Source organism: Cyprinus carpio, chromosome A17 (genome assembly GCF_018340385.1).
Source record: "Cyprinus carpio isolate SPL01 chromosome A17, ASM1834038v1, whole genome shotgun sequence".
NCBI lineage: Eukaryota > Metazoa > Chordata > Actinopteri > Cypriniformes > Cyprinidae > Cyprinus > Cyprinus carpio.
In genome coordinates, this window is record NC_056588.1 from 2,876,081 (window position 1) to 2,894,512 (window position 18,432).

The 18,432-nt window shown below is 36.1% G+C and overlaps 3 protein-coding genes across 6 annotated transcripts; 1 reads left to right on the forward strand and 2 right to left on the reverse strand.

Annotated features, from left to right (window-relative positions):
- zbtb24 (zinc finger and BTB domain containing 24) lies at nt 1-7,662 on the reverse strand. 2 transcript variants are annotated; one of them, XM_042773526.1, is made up of 7 exons: nt 7,596-7,662; nt 6,462-6,504; nt 5,208-6,045; nt 4,141-4,308; nt 3,714-3,881; nt 3,556-3,637; nt 1-2,562 (listed from the first exon to the last, which is right to left on the reverse strand). In XM_042773526.1, the coding sequence occupies exons 3-7, from the start codon at nt 6,019-6,021 to the stop codon at nt 1,743-1,745; spliced, it is 2,052 nt and encodes a 683-aa protein (XP_042629460.1). In that variant the 5' UTR covers nt 6,022-6,045; nt 6,462-6,504; nt 7,596-7,662; the 3' UTR covers nt 1-1,742. The 2 variants fall into 2 exon arrangements, with proteins under 2 accessions (XP_042629460.1, XP_018976569.1); XM_019121024.2 differs by lacking the exon at nt 6,462-6,504 and having other exon boundaries at nt 7,596-7,637.
- Nucleotides 7,663-8,315: 653 nt separating this feature from the next.
- Nucleotides 8,316-11,912, forward strand: ddo (D-aspartate oxidase). 3 transcript variants are annotated; one of them, XM_042773529.1, is made up of 6 exons: nt 8,317-8,550; nt 9,585-9,778; nt 9,890-9,998; nt 10,095-10,271; nt 10,929-11,520; nt 11,559-11,912. In XM_042773529.1, the coding sequence occupies exons 2-5, from the start codon at nt 9,607-9,609 to the stop codon at nt 11,485-11,487; spliced, it is 1,017 nt and encodes a 338-aa protein (XP_042629463.1). In that variant the 5' UTR covers nt 8,317-8,550; nt 9,585-9,606; the 3' UTR covers nt 11,488-11,520; nt 11,559-11,912. The 3 variants fall into 3 exon arrangements, with proteins under 3 accessions (XP_042629464.1, XP_042629463.1, XP_042629462.1); XM_042773530.1 differs by having other exon boundaries at nt 8,316-8,550; nt 9,569-9,778; nt 10,929-11,912; XM_042773528.1 differs by having other exon boundaries at nt 8,319-8,550; nt 10,929-11,912.
- LOC109107861 (uronyl 2-sulfotransferase) lies at nt 11,902-18,004 on the reverse strand. Its single transcript, XM_042773527.1, has 8 exons — nt 17,489-18,004; nt 16,594-16,631; nt 16,299-16,454; nt 16,048-16,127; nt 14,710-14,863; nt 13,844-13,941; nt 13,378-13,535; nt 11,902-12,729 (listed from the first exon to the last, which is right to left on the reverse strand). Exons 1-8 carry the CDS (start codon nt 17,706-17,708, stop codon nt 12,458-12,460), a joined length of 1,176 nt encoding a protein of 391 aa, XP_042629461.1. The 5' UTR covers nt 17,709-18,004; the 3' UTR covers nt 11,902-12,457.
- Between the last annotated feature and the right edge of the window lie 428 nt (nt 18,005-18,432).

Consider the following 18,432-nt stretch of genomic DNA (forward strand, 5'->3'; position numbering starts at 1 on the left):
TTTTGCATTACAGAAATTAGGATAATAGAGAAATTACATAATAATTATCGCCCTTTATCAAACTTTTCCTTTTCTTGCAAAAAATCTTAGAACATATTATGGCATTGCAGCTGCACAATAACCTTACAATAATCTTTTTGAGCCCCTTCAGTCTGGCTTTGAAAATTTCATAGTACTGAGACAGCCTTGGTCAAGTTCACCAATGACCTGTTAATAGCCTCAGATTCTGGTTCTTTCTGTATTCTTCTCCTTCTTGATCTTAGTGCCGCTTTTGATACAGTCAATCACAATCTCTTACTTAACCGTCTTGAAAATGTTTTTGGTGTGTCTGAGACAGTTTTAACCTAGTGTAGATCATATCTCTCTGATCATCAACATTTTGTCTGTATGAGTTGTCTGAGATCGCTACGGGTGTTCCTCAGGGTTCGGTTTTAGGCCCCTTACTTTTTAGCATTTTTATATTTCCCCTAGGATTGCTTTTAAGATCACTTGGGCTTAATTATCATTTTTATACAGACAACACTCAGATTTATATTCACTCTAAGACTGGTCAAAATTTGGATGTATCTTTCTTATCATTTTTCTGAGATAAAATCATGGATGTCCCAAAACTTAATATTTTAAGTTATAGATGGCTCTGTTTTGGAGTTACAAATTAAATTAAAAACTATAGGAGTTATATTTGATTTGAGCCTGTCTTTTGTCCAACATGTGAAATACACTAAGAACTCCTATTTTCATCTCATAAATATTGCTAGACGGCGTCCTATGCTATCCCTTTCTGTGACTATATGGCTTATTAATACTTTCGTATTTTCCCGCATAGACTACTATAGTGCACTTAAATTGGAATTTTTGTAAAAGTTTGCTGCAAGGATCCTGATTGTGGTCTGTAGGGGACAGGGCTTTCTTATCCTACGCTCCTGACTTTGGAATGCGCTCCCTTCTTATATCAGAGACGCACAGAATCTAAGTACTTTTAAATCTTACTTAACTCACTTACAAAACTCATTTTTTAGGTTAGCTTTTTCTTGATTATCTTAAATTTTAAATTCTAGTATGTTCTTTTAATTTGTGTTGTTCTGCATGTGTTGTATTTTTATCTGTTTATTATGTAATGTGCCTTAAGAAGCTGTTTTAAAGGCGCTATATAAAAATAAAGATTATTATTATTATTATTATAGAATCATATTTTGCAGTATGGCAATGAGCACTGGTTGAAATTTTTTTTGTCACTGAGTCAATTTTCCAGTGTCATGCTGGACAGTAACACTTAAATAAATTGTTTTTTGGACAAATAGTTTGGAGTTGCATTTATGTGAACCATTTATTGTCTTTAGTCTCATTAACAAGTACAAAAAAAAAAAAGAAGAATGGCTATGCTTTATGATCCATATCGAAGTCATTTAAAAAAACAAAAAAGATGTTTCTGCTTGTTCTCAATTAATCAGCTTGACTGATTAAAATATAACCATTTACAACAAAAGAGATTAAGTACCAGCATTGTTTTTTTTACAAACTCGTTCATAATGCTGGTGCTTGTTCTTTTTTGTTGTAAACATGAATTTTAACAAGTACAGAAAACAAATTATTAATGGCAATACTTTATGAAGTCATTATTTAAAAAAAAAAAAAAATCTCAATGAAATCAGCTTTAATCTCTTAAAATAGAACCATTTACAACAAAATAGAACAAGCATCAGCATTATGAACGAGTCCTGACGGATTCAAACTGTGTCAGTTCAGTTTTGTGGGGTCATGCTGGTGGTGTAGAGGTACGAGACGGTTCCAGCCTGGATCTGGAAGGTTTGGCCCTGAATCTGATCGCTGGGGATCTGCTCACTGGTCTGGCTGATGGAGATGGGCTGCCCGCTCTGGCTGCTGATGTGAATGCCTCCCGTTGGACTCGTCCGGATGGGATTTTCAGCAGGGCTCTCAGACAGCTGGTGGATCACCTGCAGCTGTTGTGGACCTCCGTGATGAACCTGCAGTTGCTCCATGGCTTCTTTAGTCAGCGTGATGACATGCATTTGCTCTGGCTGTCCGCTGCTCACCTGACTTCCTAAAACACTGATGGTTTGGATTTGAGCACTGGCATCTAATCCATCTGGCGTGACCAGCGCCAGGTTTTGGACGTGTCCAGAAGGTTGGGTAAGAAGCGTGAGACCCTGTTCCACAGAAGTATCTTCTGCAGTGATGATGCTGATACTTTGATCCTGGCACAGGTTGATGTTGTCCACCTCGCCGGTCACCACCAGCTGGATCTCCTGCTCGGGGTGGGTGGGAAGTTGGTAGGGCTGGAGTTGGAGGATGTTGTGCATTCCTTCAGCTCCTGACGTGGCCTCCACCGGCACAGGCCCCGTGTTCTCAGCTTCTCCTTGTTGACGCTCCTTGTTGTGAGTCTTGGTGTGAGCTTTAAGGTTGTCCATTCGGGCAAACGACAGGTTGCAGATGGAACACGTAAACGGTTTTGCACCCGTGTGAGATGCCACATGACGCCTCCTGGCACTGGGGTCAGAGAAGGTCTTATTGCAGATGTTGCAGACGTATGGCTTCTCTCCTCTGGATGGGGAAAGATAATTTCATAACATGGTGAGTATAGGGTAAAAAAAATGTAATTAATAGTTACCATAATTCCAACTCTTACCATAATTCGCAGCACAATTCCCCAGTTAATTGACTGCATTTACAATTTTTTGTATTACAGGTTTTTTGAAATGTTATGTTTAAATATGCAAACTATGCATTATCTTATTAAATATACACTAATGTGCATACATTTCCAGAACAGAGATCTGTACATTAGATAAAGCCAGATTTTTGTTTCATTTTGTTGACATAAGAGTTAAAGTTTTTTACAGAGGGGATTTTGAATATCTGTTTATCAGAAAATACTGTCAAAGGCAAACTCACTATGTTTTAGGAATAAAATGTATAAAATCAGGCAAATGATATACGAACAAAACCCTCTGAAAAAACCTCCAGAACAGAAGTAAACCTGTGAAGTTTAGTGTACATAAGTGATCTTGAAGTGGCAAAAAAAAACTCATTTTGAGAAAACAGATACTTATTGTAATTTAAATCTACTGATGCAAATAGATAATGTACAATATAATGAACACTTAAATGTATTTTGGATGTTTTCTTTCTACTCTGAAACAACACATTACAAAAAGCCAAACAGCCAAATCTCAAAACTAACTAGTGCATAAATAACAATGACAGTATTTTCTGATTTATGGAGTAAAAAATAAAATAAAACAAGAGATAACCAAAAACCCTTTGCAAAAAACTTTAATATGTCATCCAAATGAAATGAAATGATTTTGCACCTGGTTTTATCCAATTTTGGAATTTCTGTTCTGGAATTGTTTGCAAATGAGTGCACATTTAATTAGACAATACCTCCTTTGCATATTTACAAATAACATCAGAGAACTAATACAAAAATGTTTGCAATTCTTAATACACTCACTCCACTGGGGAAGTATGGTGATATCTGTTAGTTCACCTGTAGTGTCTTAATGTGCAAATGACCTTCAGTTCGTTTCTGACCTGTGTATCATGATGTGTGTCTGTAGTGTGCTCTTGGCTGTGAAACACTTCCCACAGATCTCACATGTGAACGGCTTCTCACCTGCAGCAACAAAGTGGGGTTTATACAGCACAGTAGTATGCAAGTTGCAATACAGTAAATCCGATGTGTTTATTACCAGTATGAGTTCTCAGGTGCTTCTTCAGTTGAGCTGCATCCATAAATTTATGATGGCATTGTGCACACTCAGGTAACGCTTTTCCTGTGTGAACACGGTAATGACTTTTCAGCTGCCGCTTCTGACTGAAGCTTTTTCCACACTTGTCACAACTGAAAGATTTATTCTCTGTGGAAAGACAACATCAGATTGTACAGTATATTCAGTTTTTTTGAACATGCACCATGGTGTTTTGGACATTTACTGTGATAATACCAATGCCTGGGGCGCTTTTTTATGTTTTTTAAAGTAGTTTTTCTAACAATGTAAAAGTTTTGATCAATGTAATGCATCCTTGCTGAATAGAAGTAGAATCTTACTGACCTCATACATTTGAATGGTTGTGTTATGAGCAGCATATCACAGTGGTGTGGTATATTTGTGTTACCTGCGTGTAGGTTCATGTGCTCCAGCAGCGAGTGTTTCGTGGACAGCGCTTTGGAACATATGGTGCAGATGAACGGCTTTTCTCCCGTGTGCATGCGCTGATGAACCAAAAGAGTGTGTTTCTGGGTGAAACCCTTCCCACAAACACTGCATCTGAAAGGTTTTTCACCTACATGAAAGAAAGTGCAATTTTACATTAAGATTTTCAATGTCGGCATTTTATTAATTTAATAATCTCTGCTGAAATGCTTGAATGTAATTAACAGAATCAGTGTTATTATAGTTAATTCAAACTAAAACCATTAAAAAACATTTTCGTTACTTGGAATAAAATAAACATTAAGTGAAACTTTTTTTATTTAAGCTAGTTACCAAGGCAACATTTCTCATTTTGATTCAGTTTAAGTACTAAAATAACTAAAACTAATACATAAAATTAATAAAAACAAAATATTACAAAAATACTAAAACTTTAAGTACAAACAGAAAATACAAAAAAATAAAATATAATTTAAAATATTAACAAAAACTATAATAGAGTATATAAATGATACTAAAATAACATCTAAATGCTTAAATATAATTAACAGAAACAGTTATTATTATCATAAACTAAACATTAACTTACATAAAATTTAATAAAGTTTAAACATTTTATTTCAGCTAGTTGCTGAGGCAAAATTTCTCATTTTCATTTAAGGTTGAAGTTCTATCATAACTAAAAATAAAATGATTAAATAAAATACATAAAAACACAAACATGAACAGACATGTTAAAAAATAAAAAAAACTAATAAAAATGACAAAAACAAAATAACTAAAACACTGTGAAAACAGAATATTTAATTCAAAATATTAACAAAATTTGTAAGTATATATCAGTGATACAAAATGTAAAAGTGAACAGAATACTGACTACTCACATGCTAGATTTCATTCCATTTAGTTCCATTAATGCTAACAAGATTTTAAAACAAGCCCTGAATTTTATTTGTTTGTGTTTTTCATTCTAATGTTCCCTCATTACTTTTGAGTCGATTGTATAGAAGAATAGAAACTGAGTTCTACCTGTGTGAGTGCGTTGATGTATCTTCAGAAACAGATGGTTTTTAAAAACCTTCCCACACTGCTCACACCGGGCCTCTGTGTCGGGGTACTTCCTCTTGCGTCCTCTCTTCCCCGGCTCCTTGCTCTCCGAGAGCTCGTCTCCTAACCTGTATCCCTTCAGCTTGACAGGCCGCTTTATTTTGCGCTTGCTGTGACGGGGTCTGTCCTCTCGGGGGTCATAGTCGCTGTCGCTGGCGTCTCTCGGTGGGGACGTGGGATCTAAGAGGGGTTCTGTGGACTCAGAGGTAGTTTGTGCTGGTAAACCACTTTCTGGATCCTCTTTTTGGCTTGAATCCTGAGTGTGAAGGCTCTTTTTCGGCCGCCCTCTTTTACGCTTTGTCTGTATGCATTCATCAACACTATCTCCCTCGGCAGACATCACATTTTCAATCGCTGAAGTCTCCTTTTGAAGGTCCTCGTGGGCTTTGAGCAAGTCTCGGATGTCCAGAAAGCGCGCCATGTCAAGCAGCTGCTCAGAGCTGCTCTCGTCCACAGACACATTTGCGCTGTAGATGAACTCGAGCACGGCTGAGAAGGTTTTCGCAGCCATGCCGTCCAGCTTGTACACCGACTGGCTTACCTGATCTTCAGCGGTGAACATTAGTGAGAAATACTCACTGCTCGCTGCTAAAAGAGCCTTGTGTGCCTTGAAGTGCACGTCTTCTACGATGAGGGTTATGTCACAGAGCAGTTCCCTTCTTCTGAGCTTGTCAAATTTATGCAGGATTGTGTCCTTGTGTGTTTTTGAATGCAGGGCGAGAACAGATTGAGACATGATGCTGTTACAGTGAGCTTGAATCTAAAAAGGAAAATAGAGCTCTCAGCTGGTTTTGCTTTTTGAACCTATCAAGTGGTGAACGAAACAAAACACCGAACCCATGTTTAATGTATTCTGGGTCATATTTTCTTTTACTTTAAATAGTCTTGTTCATGGTTTTTTAGGATGAAGGCATGTCACACAACCAGTCTAATTTGAATGGCTTCTACAAAAGTAAAACAAAGGATATGGGAAGCATTTTCTCCTCCCTCATAAACCTGTTTACTATATGCAAGTCAGATTATGCACACCCTTGTGAGATAGAAGTCTGCTGGACTGAACTGAATATGCACTTTGAATGCACCTTAAATCTTATAAGTATATTTATAAAAACCTGTCATTTATTATACTAATGAAATAACAGGCCACTTTAAAGGATAGTTCGCTCTTTTACTCACCCAAATTGTTTCAAACCTTTTTGTTTTTCGAGTTTTTCGTCTTCTGTTGAACACAAAAGAAGATATTTTGAACAACTGTGGAAGTCAATAGGGACCAGAAACCAGTTTGGTTACTTCAGAATGTGTTCAACTTATATTTTAACAGTATATAGTAAAGTATCTATTTAAATCAAGTGTTAATCTTTCATTGTGCTTGAAAGTACACTAGTTTTGATGTTGACTAACATACTATGATAAGTTAATATGTCATCATTTAAAAAAGTGTTATGATACATTTTCAACAGAAATGACACTGAAGTGTAGTTTAGTTTATCATAAATGCTTGTCAGCTCATTCAGCAGTTCATTTTAACCATATTTAATAAAATTATGAAATTAAGAGGATATATTTAAGTGGCCTTAAAAGCTCTCTAGAGTTAAGCTAATTGCATTTATTTCAATAACTTCTATCAACATGCAAATTAAGTATCTGAAACCTTTATTACATTCAGTTCCCAGCATAAGTAAAGTATGCTAAAGTTAGTGTTTTCACACAGGCAGTTACATTTCTATTTAGATCTGTTTTCACATCCTGTCACTGACCCATCAGAACACTTTTGGATTGTGACAAACCATGCATCATTAAAAATATATTTGAAGTTCCATGGTACAGTATTATGATAATCATTCAGAACCAAGGCTACTTCCATATTTGGACCCAAATCGCTTTATAAGCCAATATATATTTGATAAATTAGTTATTCTGAAACATTTTACAGCAAATGCATGCATGCATTTATCATGCGACACAGCTGTGCACGCGACCTGAGCTGTAAACACAGTCTAGTACAGTGCAGATCGTGTTCTGATTGCATCACAAACTGAGGTCAAAGACACGCGCCTGTAAATCTTCATGTATATCTACAGTATGTCAAAGGTCTTTGAACACAGTAAGAAATGAAGAAACGGCTTAAAGCCCAGCGCCATGTGTAGCAACAAAGAGCTGTTTCGCTTTCCCTTCTAAAACACTCTCCTATCGCCTAAAAACTAGCGCTGATTTGAAAATTACAACATTTAATCTGCGAAACACACTTCAAAGAATAACAACACTACTCTCTGAATACTATATTATACGATTAAGCTTTCAGGACCTCACCTTAAAGGAACCGTTTCAGACTGGCAAATCTCGCGAGACTTGCATCCCGTGACTTCAGTAAGCGTCACAGAAATGAGCAGAAAGAAGAAAGGCAGCAGTGGATGCCAAGACGGGCGGGGCGTGATTTGTCTGAATACTAATTATTTCTGTTTTGATTATTTGATATGTTTTTTTAATCAACCACTTTCAAAATATCTATTATTATTATTATTATTATTATTATTATTATTATTATTATTATTATTATTATTATTCAGAATGCATTGTCGCATGGTAGCCTTAGGTGCTATTGGATAACAGATTTTATGCAATAACATTAAATAGATTGTATATTTGTAGTTTTTGTATATTAACAGTCTGTGGATTGTAACCAGAGATGCGCCCCCTTTCGGAACAGCAATATTTGTTACCCGTTGTGTCTTATTTATAACTGAGGGGATAGAATTACAGTACTGTACATAAAGCATATTTATCCGCTACATTCTAAACCATTTATTACACACTAATATTTAACTATTAGCAAGTGCACACATGCCATAAATAGCTTCAGTGTTATGTGTACATATAAAAGCTCAGCACGTGCGTGTGTGTGTGAAATTGATAAACTGAGTTACCCATTAAGTGAGGCAGTAATTGACAGTATGAGCTACTATAATTCATTATAATGGAAAACAAGAATAGCTGGGGATTTTATTTTATTTTATTTTATTTTACAGTCCAGACTCGAACACGTGACTCTGATACTGAGCAGTGTTGCCAGGTCCTTGTCTTGGCTATGTTGTGAAAACCTGGCAACCCTGAACATGTTTTGCCTGCTCGACAGGTGCCTCGAAGCTTCAGTGTCATACATAACACTACTAACGCTGACCTATTAATGATTAATGTGCGGCAGTGATAATTCACAGACAGGTTTGGTTGTGTCTGTTCATTCAGGTCTCAGTACAGTAGGCTGGAGGTAAGTAAGCGTGCAAACCAAATGTGCACTTGCTTAAACATTCTGTAAAATGTATTTTAAATACTACAGTAGTATCTGGCATAGTACAAATAAACCTTCGTTCTACTACAGTAACAAATTGTACTAATTATGGCATTTATACAATGCTATAAACTGTCTGTATTGCGGCGATGTAGCCTATTATTATTACTACAGCCACAGTATGACACGTCGGTATGATTTCAGAATGTTAAGCTACCATTGCTTCTGCATGAAATATGCTTTATTTTATTATACTGACTAGTATGACTGCTTCAAACAAAGTAGGCCTATGAAAGCATTACCCAATGAAGACATAATGTGTAGTCTATAGTGAGGTTGCCAGTTGCTTATTGCTAATGTTTCCATTGAGTTATGAAAACGTTATATCTGAATGTTATCTGAACAATCAAAACGTCCATTTAAAAATAATAATAATTTTAAGAGAACCTTTTAATTTTCATTATTTTGCCAAATGTTAATTTTGAATGTTTTCTAAACCATATTAGACCAACATCCGACTAAATTGTTTTTGTAAAAGATGTAGGCTACAAATAATATTTTTGCTAGTGTGTTGAGAAAATTATTCGTAACTTTAGACAAAACAGCACAAGAGCACTAGCCAAGGTTTTGAGAGCAAGCTCTGCTAGCTGGATAAGTAGGGCATGTCTGTTATTAATTGTCTTTGTGCCAACATCAGCTCAAGCTATGACTGCATGGTTGTCTTGCATGGTTTTTAAAGGTCTCTGTATTTTAGTTTATTTTGTTAGCGTTATAAAACAATAGATTTAATTATCTTTTATAGATAGTTGAGTGCTTTTTAAACTTTTTACAATGATAATTCAGGTGAATATTCTCTGAATTTGTGTCTCCAAATAAGATATTAAAGTTAAGTTAATTTTTTTTTTTTTTTTGAAGTTTTATTGGAAAATATAAATTTTACAGATTGTTGGAAAATAGAAATGTAAACTCGAATGACTGTTGAATCACGTTTTTACAGTGCATTTGTTGGTCAGTATGTTGCAGTTGAGCTGAGAGATGAAGCGTGTGAAGGTGCTCGTGGTTGGAGCAGGTGTGGTGGGTTTATCCACCGCTGTGTGTGTCGCTGAGACGCTTCCATATTGTTCTGTGACTGTCATTGCTGAGAAGTTTTCACCGGACACCACCGGTGATGGAGCTGCAGGAATCCTCTTACCCAAAGAGTTTCCTGGTGAGAGGATGCATGATGTCATGTGTTTGGCATAATGCCTTTTTTATTGTTTAGGACACCTATTTGTCTACATGAATGGTCAAATTGATTGTCATTGTCCTCTCTTACTAGACATCCCTCTTGAACGGCAAAAGCGTTGGTTCAAGGAGTCATTCGATCATCTTCTGGCCATTGCAGATTCCCCTCAAGCCTCAGATGCTGGCGTGTACTTGAGCTCCGGGTAAAGCCCTGATGACAACAACAACAACAAAAAGCTAAAAGATGATACACTGAAGTGTTTTCATCTCTAATAATCTCTACTTTGCTTCATTTTTAGGTACCAGATTTTTAAGGATATTCCCAGCGACAAAAAGCCCTTTTGGTCAGATTATGTATTTGGATTCAGATACATGACGGATCGTGAAATGAAGCGTTTTCCTAATCATAAGTTTGGTCAAGCGTTCACCACAATAAAGTGTGAATGTCTGAACTACTTGCCATGGTTAGAAAAAAGGTACTGTTTAAAGTTTTATAATATACTGTTTAAAGTTAGCCAATTATTATTATCATTATTATTTTTTAAAGAAAGTCTCTTATGCTCACCAGAGGATTCATTTCTTTGATTAAAAATACAGTAAAAATAGTAACATTGTGAAATATTATGACAGTTTGAAAGAACTGTTTTCTATTGTCATGTATTTTAAAATGTAATTTATTTCTGTGATTTTAAAGCTGAATTTTCAGCAGTCATTACATCTTCAGTGTCAGTTTGATCACATGCATTTTTGCTGCATTGAAAAAGCATTCATTTCTTTATTTTCTTAACTAATACGTTTTAATGGTGGAGTATCATGGTTGACATTGAAGACTGGAGTAATGGCTGCTAAAACGTCAGCTTTGAATCACAAGGAATAAATTACATTTTGAAATATATTAAAATAAAAAAAACATCTATTTTAAATTGTAATAATATTTGACAATATTGATTTTTACTGTTTTTGATCACATAAATGCAACCTTGATGAACATTAGAGACTTGTTTCAGAAACTTTATTATTCCAAATTATTTTATTATAGACACACACAAAAAATGCAATGATACAATTTATAAAGGAAATATAAAAACTACAGGAGCATATAATAAATAAACCAGTGTTATATTTCCCACTAGGTTTAGAGCAGTTGGAGGTCAGATCATACATGAGAAGGTGACTGATCTTCATAAACTGGCCCTGAATTACGATGCCATCATGAACTGCTCAGGCCTCGACTCTCGTTTTCTGGTGAAGGATGAGGAGGTCTATCCAATACGAGGACAAATTCTGAAGGTTAGCGCTCCTTGGCTGAAGAACTTCATCCGAGATGGAGATGGCAATACCTACATCTACCCAGGCATCAGGTACGTCAGCATCGGAGGCACGCGGCAGGCGGAAGACTGGCGGCTGGAGGTGGATAAGGAGGACAGCGAGGGGATCCTGGAGCGCTGCTGCCGGCTGGAACCGTCTCTGCGAGGGGCTCAGGTGATGTGCGAGTGGGTGGGGCTGCGGCCGGGCCGGGCGAACCCGCGAGTGGAGCACGAATATCTGCATTTACAGGGCCGACAGGTGCCTCTGGTGCACAACTACGGTCACGGTGGCTGTGGTGTTACTCTGAGCTGGGGAACGGCTCTGGACGCGCTCGATCTGCTGAGACAGAGTCTGTTTGAAAAACCACCTCAAGCCAGACTGTGAACCTGCTGTCGTACTCTTACACTGATGCTGCTGTACATTGATATTTTTGCATGTTCTACTGATGAGAAATTATACTTTAATCTTAAAAACAGATAAATTTGTCATAATTTTGCATCTAAAATGTTTAACAATTTCTGTATTATTCATTTTGTTTGATGATTTCTACTTGCCACTAATTAGTAGGTTGTTTTCAATATGGAAGTAGAATTTATTGTTTACAGAATCTAAATCTTGAGCAAGATAAATTATGTAAATTGTTTGATGTTGAAAGGAATTTTCATATGCTAGTTTAATATGCTGTTTGAAAATTGTCTTTATTTTTGCATTTCTGCTTGACCATTTTTAACTAATGTTTGATCTGATTGTCAGTGTAACACCAAATATACCAGAATATTGTTTTGACAAGAAAGTCATTGATAACGTTACTGGTGTCGTGTCTTATTTCCCACAAAACAAAAGTACTCTTCATAAGTGCTAATGGATATCAGGTGTTCAGAAATGATCCCTAAATTCTCTCATTTTATTATTAACTACAAATGCAATGTGATTGATTGTCTAAAAATGATACAAAGAATTACCCAGCACTGTAAAAAACATTCAAATACTCTCCGATTCCCCCCCTACAACACGCATCATAATTTGTGAGAAAGTGTGACATACTAGAGCAAAACAGGCACTGGAATCAGCACTCCAAATTTACTAAGAAACATGTACTGAATTTCACAAAAATGATGCAGGGCTTTTTATATATATATATATATATAAAAGGTCAAGTTATTAAAATGTTAAATATTCTACAGTAGAAGAATGTCGGTAACATTCAGTGCAATCTTTTATCTTTTTCTTTTTACAAATAAACTAAATCATGATTTTCAAGCTTCGCCCAGTTTTATGGTTCAGTAGGACCTGAATGATCATTTATTTTAGACTCTAGCAGACATCTGTATCTGATCTGGTCTCAGAGCATCTCTCAGGTGTGTTCGGTCCACTCGAGTGAGTCTTCTGTTTCCTCTTCCTCCAGCTCCTCCTGTAGGTCTTTCCTCTGAAGCACACTAGAATAAGGTCTGGAGGGTTTTGGGCCAGATCTCAGGCCGATCTTCCTCTTGGTGAGGTGGAACTGAGCTTTGACAAAGTTGTAGAATTTGTACTCGTACTCCATGCGCTCATAAAGCACCTGCAGGGCCTCTAGATTAGGAGTCTGTTTGTGGACGGTGCCCGTCATGTTCCCCAGCTTCCTGTATTCTGAATCGAACAGAGACGCATAAAGATTTAGACACAAAATTGATTTTAATTAAGTTTAATAAAAAAATACTGCTGTACATTAATTGCACATTTTTTTGTGAATTAATATTAAATTATTTTAGGAATGTATAAATATATACAAACATAATTTAAATTTTATTTACACAATTGTAGCATTTTTAAATTAAAATATTTTAAAAAATAAAAATATTTTTATATAAATTTTCTAAAAATTATACTTACATAAAAATTGTGTTTACGTAATTTGACTCAATATTAAAAATTATATAGAAATCATATTACAATCATACTGCATGTTATATATATTTAAATATATAATATATATTGTATATAAATGTTAAAAATATATTTAAATGGTATATAAATTATATTTATATTAGGTATATACATTTTATATTTTAAGTAATTTGACATAATATACTTAATTTCTTAATTTAACTAAAAATTTGTTTTTAAGTATGTTTTTTATATTGTTTTATATTAAAGAATTTTTCTGACACTGCACTGCACAAAAAAATGAATTAAACAGTGGAATATTAATATAAATATTAATAAAAAAAAAGGTGACCAGTCAAACCATCTGAAATATACAACTTACATGAATTTATCCTGCCGGAAAAGTCTCACCTGGACTTTTGTAGATGTTCAAGACGTCAGAGAAGAAGTGTGGAAGGAGTCTCTCCAACAGAAGCAGCACATCCTCAAGTTCCTCCAACACTCCGACCAGCAGGTAATGATCCAGAACGTTCTGCTTGGCCGTCTCCAGCGCCCACAAACCCGGCTCTCTAGTTCATGACACATTATAATCAGCAAACGATGCTTTGTTACGTCATACAGGTTCGAACATTTATAAATTCCAAAATATTTTCAAAAATACACTTTCTTCAAAACACTTTGTAGAATGTTTGGGCCGAATTTTCATTGCATTTGCAATGTTTTGACCAGCAGGTGCTGCCAGACAGCGGTGTTTCGAGCAGCTCGATTTGACTGATTCACAGTTTATCCCATCTCCATCTATTAATTCAGAGTTGGATGAAAATGCTTGAACCAATAAAAATGAATCACATAAGTAGCATATGAGTGTAATGGTCACCTGCACTGAGGATGCTGCCCACAGAAATACGGGATAATGTAGAAGAGCCGAGGGTTGGAGCATTCTGGGTAGCTTTCCAAGATGCATGTGTTGATGTCCTTTGGTCAAGAAGAACATAACGGAAACATTTACAGTACTTGATGCATTTAGCAGGTTTTTTTTTTTTTTTTTTTTCATCCAGAGATGAACGAAAGCAATGTGTCAAACAGCCAATGGTAACATTTCACTGTTAGTTATGCTAGTGCTGTTCCACTCATTTAGTTGTTGAACAGGACCGAAGCTCTGAGAACAGTGATGTGTTTATGTATTCAACCACAAGGGGTCTGAACACACAAATGCTGTGACTGTGGGGTCATTCATATCAGTCTCCCACCAACCGCCCGCGCCTGGCTATTTCCTGCTGCTAAGCAAACAAAACCAAAGCATTCCAGGGAAAGGTGCAGAAAAGGAACAGATGAAAATTAGCATTTGAACAGAAATCATGCCTGTCTATGTGCATTGTGTAGAACGAATATGATTGCATTGGTATCTTTACAGTAGCTGTAAATTTCTTGTTGTCATGTGTGTTTTCCTCAGATGATGTCACACTGTATGTACTGTTTATACACGACCTGTAAAGCATTAGCACACGTCACACTAATGACTGACAGGAAAGCCAGCAGCACAGTCAGTCTCACACTAAAAATAGACCGAGTAAACCATGAACGAGCCATTCATGTGTATCACACACTCCACACTTCATTTATGACAGCCATAACGGCTTATTCAGTATTCATTCACTCAGTGCTCATTAATCTACATTTGTGTTTCTCGAACTTTGCTTGAACTACTGCTTTCTTCAGAAACATTTGTTTTAAATCTCTTACTAAGTATCTCTCGTCGTCTTTCATCCCAGGGGTCCGGACGACGTGATTCTCTTCCCCCCTCCAGTCGCCGAAGCGGCGGAAGAAATAATTGGACAGGAATCGGTTGATGGGATCTCTGATGATATTAATGTGCACGGGCTCATCCGTTCTGAACCTGATTACAGTACAGAGAGGACTCATGTTAAAATATACTTGATTTTATCTCTATTACACAGCTGCCTGGAAAAGTCAGATATTTTCAAATATTCACCGTCATTCATGGCAAAGATGGAAGTAGACAGCAGAGTTAGTTTGGTTTTTGATATTTCACACTTATGCAGCAATAAATGATAAATAAAATGGCTTTTTCCCCCCATTATTTTTGCTCCCCTTACGAAAAAGAAGTTTATTCAAGTGTGCTATTAGTATACTTCTTTTAAACTAAATATAGGAAAGTATGCTTTTAGTTTACTTTTTATGTACTTCTCAGAAATGGGCTTTATGTACTTCTCAGAAATATACTTAAAATGACATTTACGTATACTTGACTTATACTTACAAAAAGTCTAAATATACTTGAACTATACTTAAGTATACTTAATAAAATAAACTTGAAGTATACTACTTTTTGGTAAGGGTCAGTATAACCCATCTAACAGGAAATGATAACGTTCTGGCAAGTTTCTCTCAAAGTTATGAACAAACATTTTTCAAGTAACATTAATAGTTCAAAATCACACTTACTGTACCTGGTCTTTAATAATGTTCTTAAAATGTCAGCACAAAAAAAATCGTTCATGCAACATTTTTTTTTTAACGTCTTAGTTGGAAAATCATTAACATTTTTAAATGTTACTACATTTTTCAGAAAACATTCCAAAGTAACATTCTCATAATGTCTGCGGAATAATCAAAATGTAATGTAATGTTCACACAACCAAGAAAAACATAAAAAAAAAAGAATGTTCAGAGAACAATAATGCTTTCATAAAGTAATGGGAACACTGGCAAAACATTCTTAGAACATATTTTTGTTAATATTAATCTGCTACATTGTAACACTACTTTTGCTGCTTTCGGGTCTCTCATGATACACTTACACTAGTTTGTACACAAAAACTCAAAATGTCCCATTCTTGAGTCTTAATTACAGTTTGTAGTGAAAATAACCTGCGAAGACTTTAGCATTGTTAATATTATTATTAATAATTAATGATAATAATTATTCAATTAGTTGTTATTATTATTAATATAAATGATTAATAATTAGTACAGGTAAAATTGCTAAATAAATACCCAGATTTACAAAAACAAATCTATGTTTTTATTTACTTGATGAGTAGCCATGCATCAACTCACCTGCTAAAGTTGAGAAAATGCACATGTCGGGTATAAAGAAATGGCTGAGGAGTTGTGCTGATGTTTCTAATCAGATTTTCCTACACAGAAATTAAAGAACAATTCAAATGAATTACTAGTGATGGTTCAGTGGTGGATGAAGGCTGAAATATTGGTATACTGGAATTATAATGATGAATTGATTCAATGGCAGCTAATGTGACGCTCGTAAAACAAGACATTGTTTACATTGACAATTTATTTTTGATTACCTGTTCACGTTTGGTGAGTCTGGTCTTGTTGTGAATATCAGAGGAGATGAGAGTGAACCCATGTCTGTCCACCAACATGCGCAGCAACAGAACTAGAGTGCGACTGCCACACTTCCCCACCCTGTTATACACAACCTGACTCGGGAACGGTAGAGCCTGCAACATTCAAAGCATTTCCACTAAAGAACAATCTACATACTGGCATAAACATATATGCATCTGTCGACTGTAGGACATTATGATCACAAATGAGATTCAAGCACTCAAATATTATTATGACATGCAATGCTCTTACTCTGGGTGCTAAAGGTCCATGGCCACCAGCAAATCTTCCTAAAAAGTTTACAATAAAATACAAATAAATAGAAGTGCACCTGCCATCTATTATACATATAACTGTGCATATTGAATTTCACAAGTAGACGCTGCTGTGTGATAAACTCCTTACAGTTCTTGAGATGAAATGCCAAATGTTCCAACCATCTGTATAATATTTGTAGACTTGGTACTGAAACCTAAGACTGATATTTTTTATATGAGTATTTTAAGAACTGATGCTTTAGAAATCCACAGGTTCTTCCACTCCTCCATCAGTTTTAGTGACTGCTGTCTTTGTAGGACAATGAAAGGCCTCATATCATGAGTTTACATGGACTCGTGTGGAATTCACCGGTGGGTCTCATGCGCTGCTCTGAAAGCCAAGAACAACACTGGTGTCGTATAGACTAATAGTGGAGAGAGGAAACTTTGACAGTCTGCTCTTTATGAACCTTGACTGATGCCGCTGATCTGAGAACAGAACTACAGTATCACCTTATAACTTTAATGGATCATTAAGTTGCATTCAGTTAGTTAGACATGTCACGAAACTTATAAGTTCATATTTCTGTGTAAGCAACAGAAGATGTGTTTAGACCCTAATACTATTATACAATACTTTTAAAGGACACATTAAAGTTACTTAAAAAGTTTATTTTTTTCATGAAAAAATAAAAAATATATATAAAAATATATGAAATCAGGACAAGAAAAAATATATATATACTTTTTAAGTATGCTAACTTTAATAGATCCTTTAAAAGTATTGTATAGGCAGGTATTTCATGTTGCCAAATCAGACAAGCAGATTCCATTGTGCCAACTTACCCCATGACTCCTGATAAACGCACACAGTATGTTTAAGCTCTTACCGAGATAGTAACCCACATCCAGCAGGACTTTTGGTGCTCCTCCGTTTAACTGATAGAACACAGAGCCCAGGCAGAATACGAGGAGAGCGGTCAGACAGAAGAACAGATCCCGGCGCGAGACTCGGAGCAGCACCACCGCGAGCCAGTTTCCCCTGCGGCTCCTGACGCGCATGTAGCCGCTCAAGTGTTTATGAGAGAGAGGGTTTCTGACAGTCATCATATTCTCATCACGGGAATCCAGAGAGATGATACTAATCCATCTGATCTATGTTAACACACCACCGGAGTCCCACACTGCTCTCGGAGGAGCGGATGCGTTCAGGTCCGACTCTCCAAACTCACCGAGCGGCGCTAAACCTGCAGGTGTGCACGATGTTTGGGGGCGTGAGACTCTCAGTTTCTTGCATACTTAAATACATGTTTGAACAGTTAAAACGTTTCAGTGGCCAAAACCGTAAAATGACAAATTAGACATCACATTTAAAGGGGTCAAATGATATTGCTAAAAATAACATAATTTTGTGTATTTGGTGTAATGAATTGTGTTTATGCGGTTTAAGGTTAAAAATATTTTGGGTTGAACTGTTCTGGAACAGTGTTGTAGATACAACTTAACCACTGATTTCTAGCTGTGTCCTCTTTTGGAAGGCCAAAGAAAGTATTTTTGTTTTCACAATGTAACAGCATCTCCAAGACATGGCGCTGAATGCAACAGCGAGAATAAAAGTTAGCCTTCTTTCTTTGCATAAACATTTGGGTGGCCTTATGCAAATCTTCCCACATCATGACGTAGACATGTGGGGGCGTTTAAACGAGGTGTTTTAGGGGTGCGTGGACGAGTCTTAACTTTTATAAAGAATATCTCTTTGGATTTGAGACTTTAGTCTTTGCAACACTTCAGATCTTCTTTATGCACCAAGAGCTTGTAACACTACAAAGAGAAA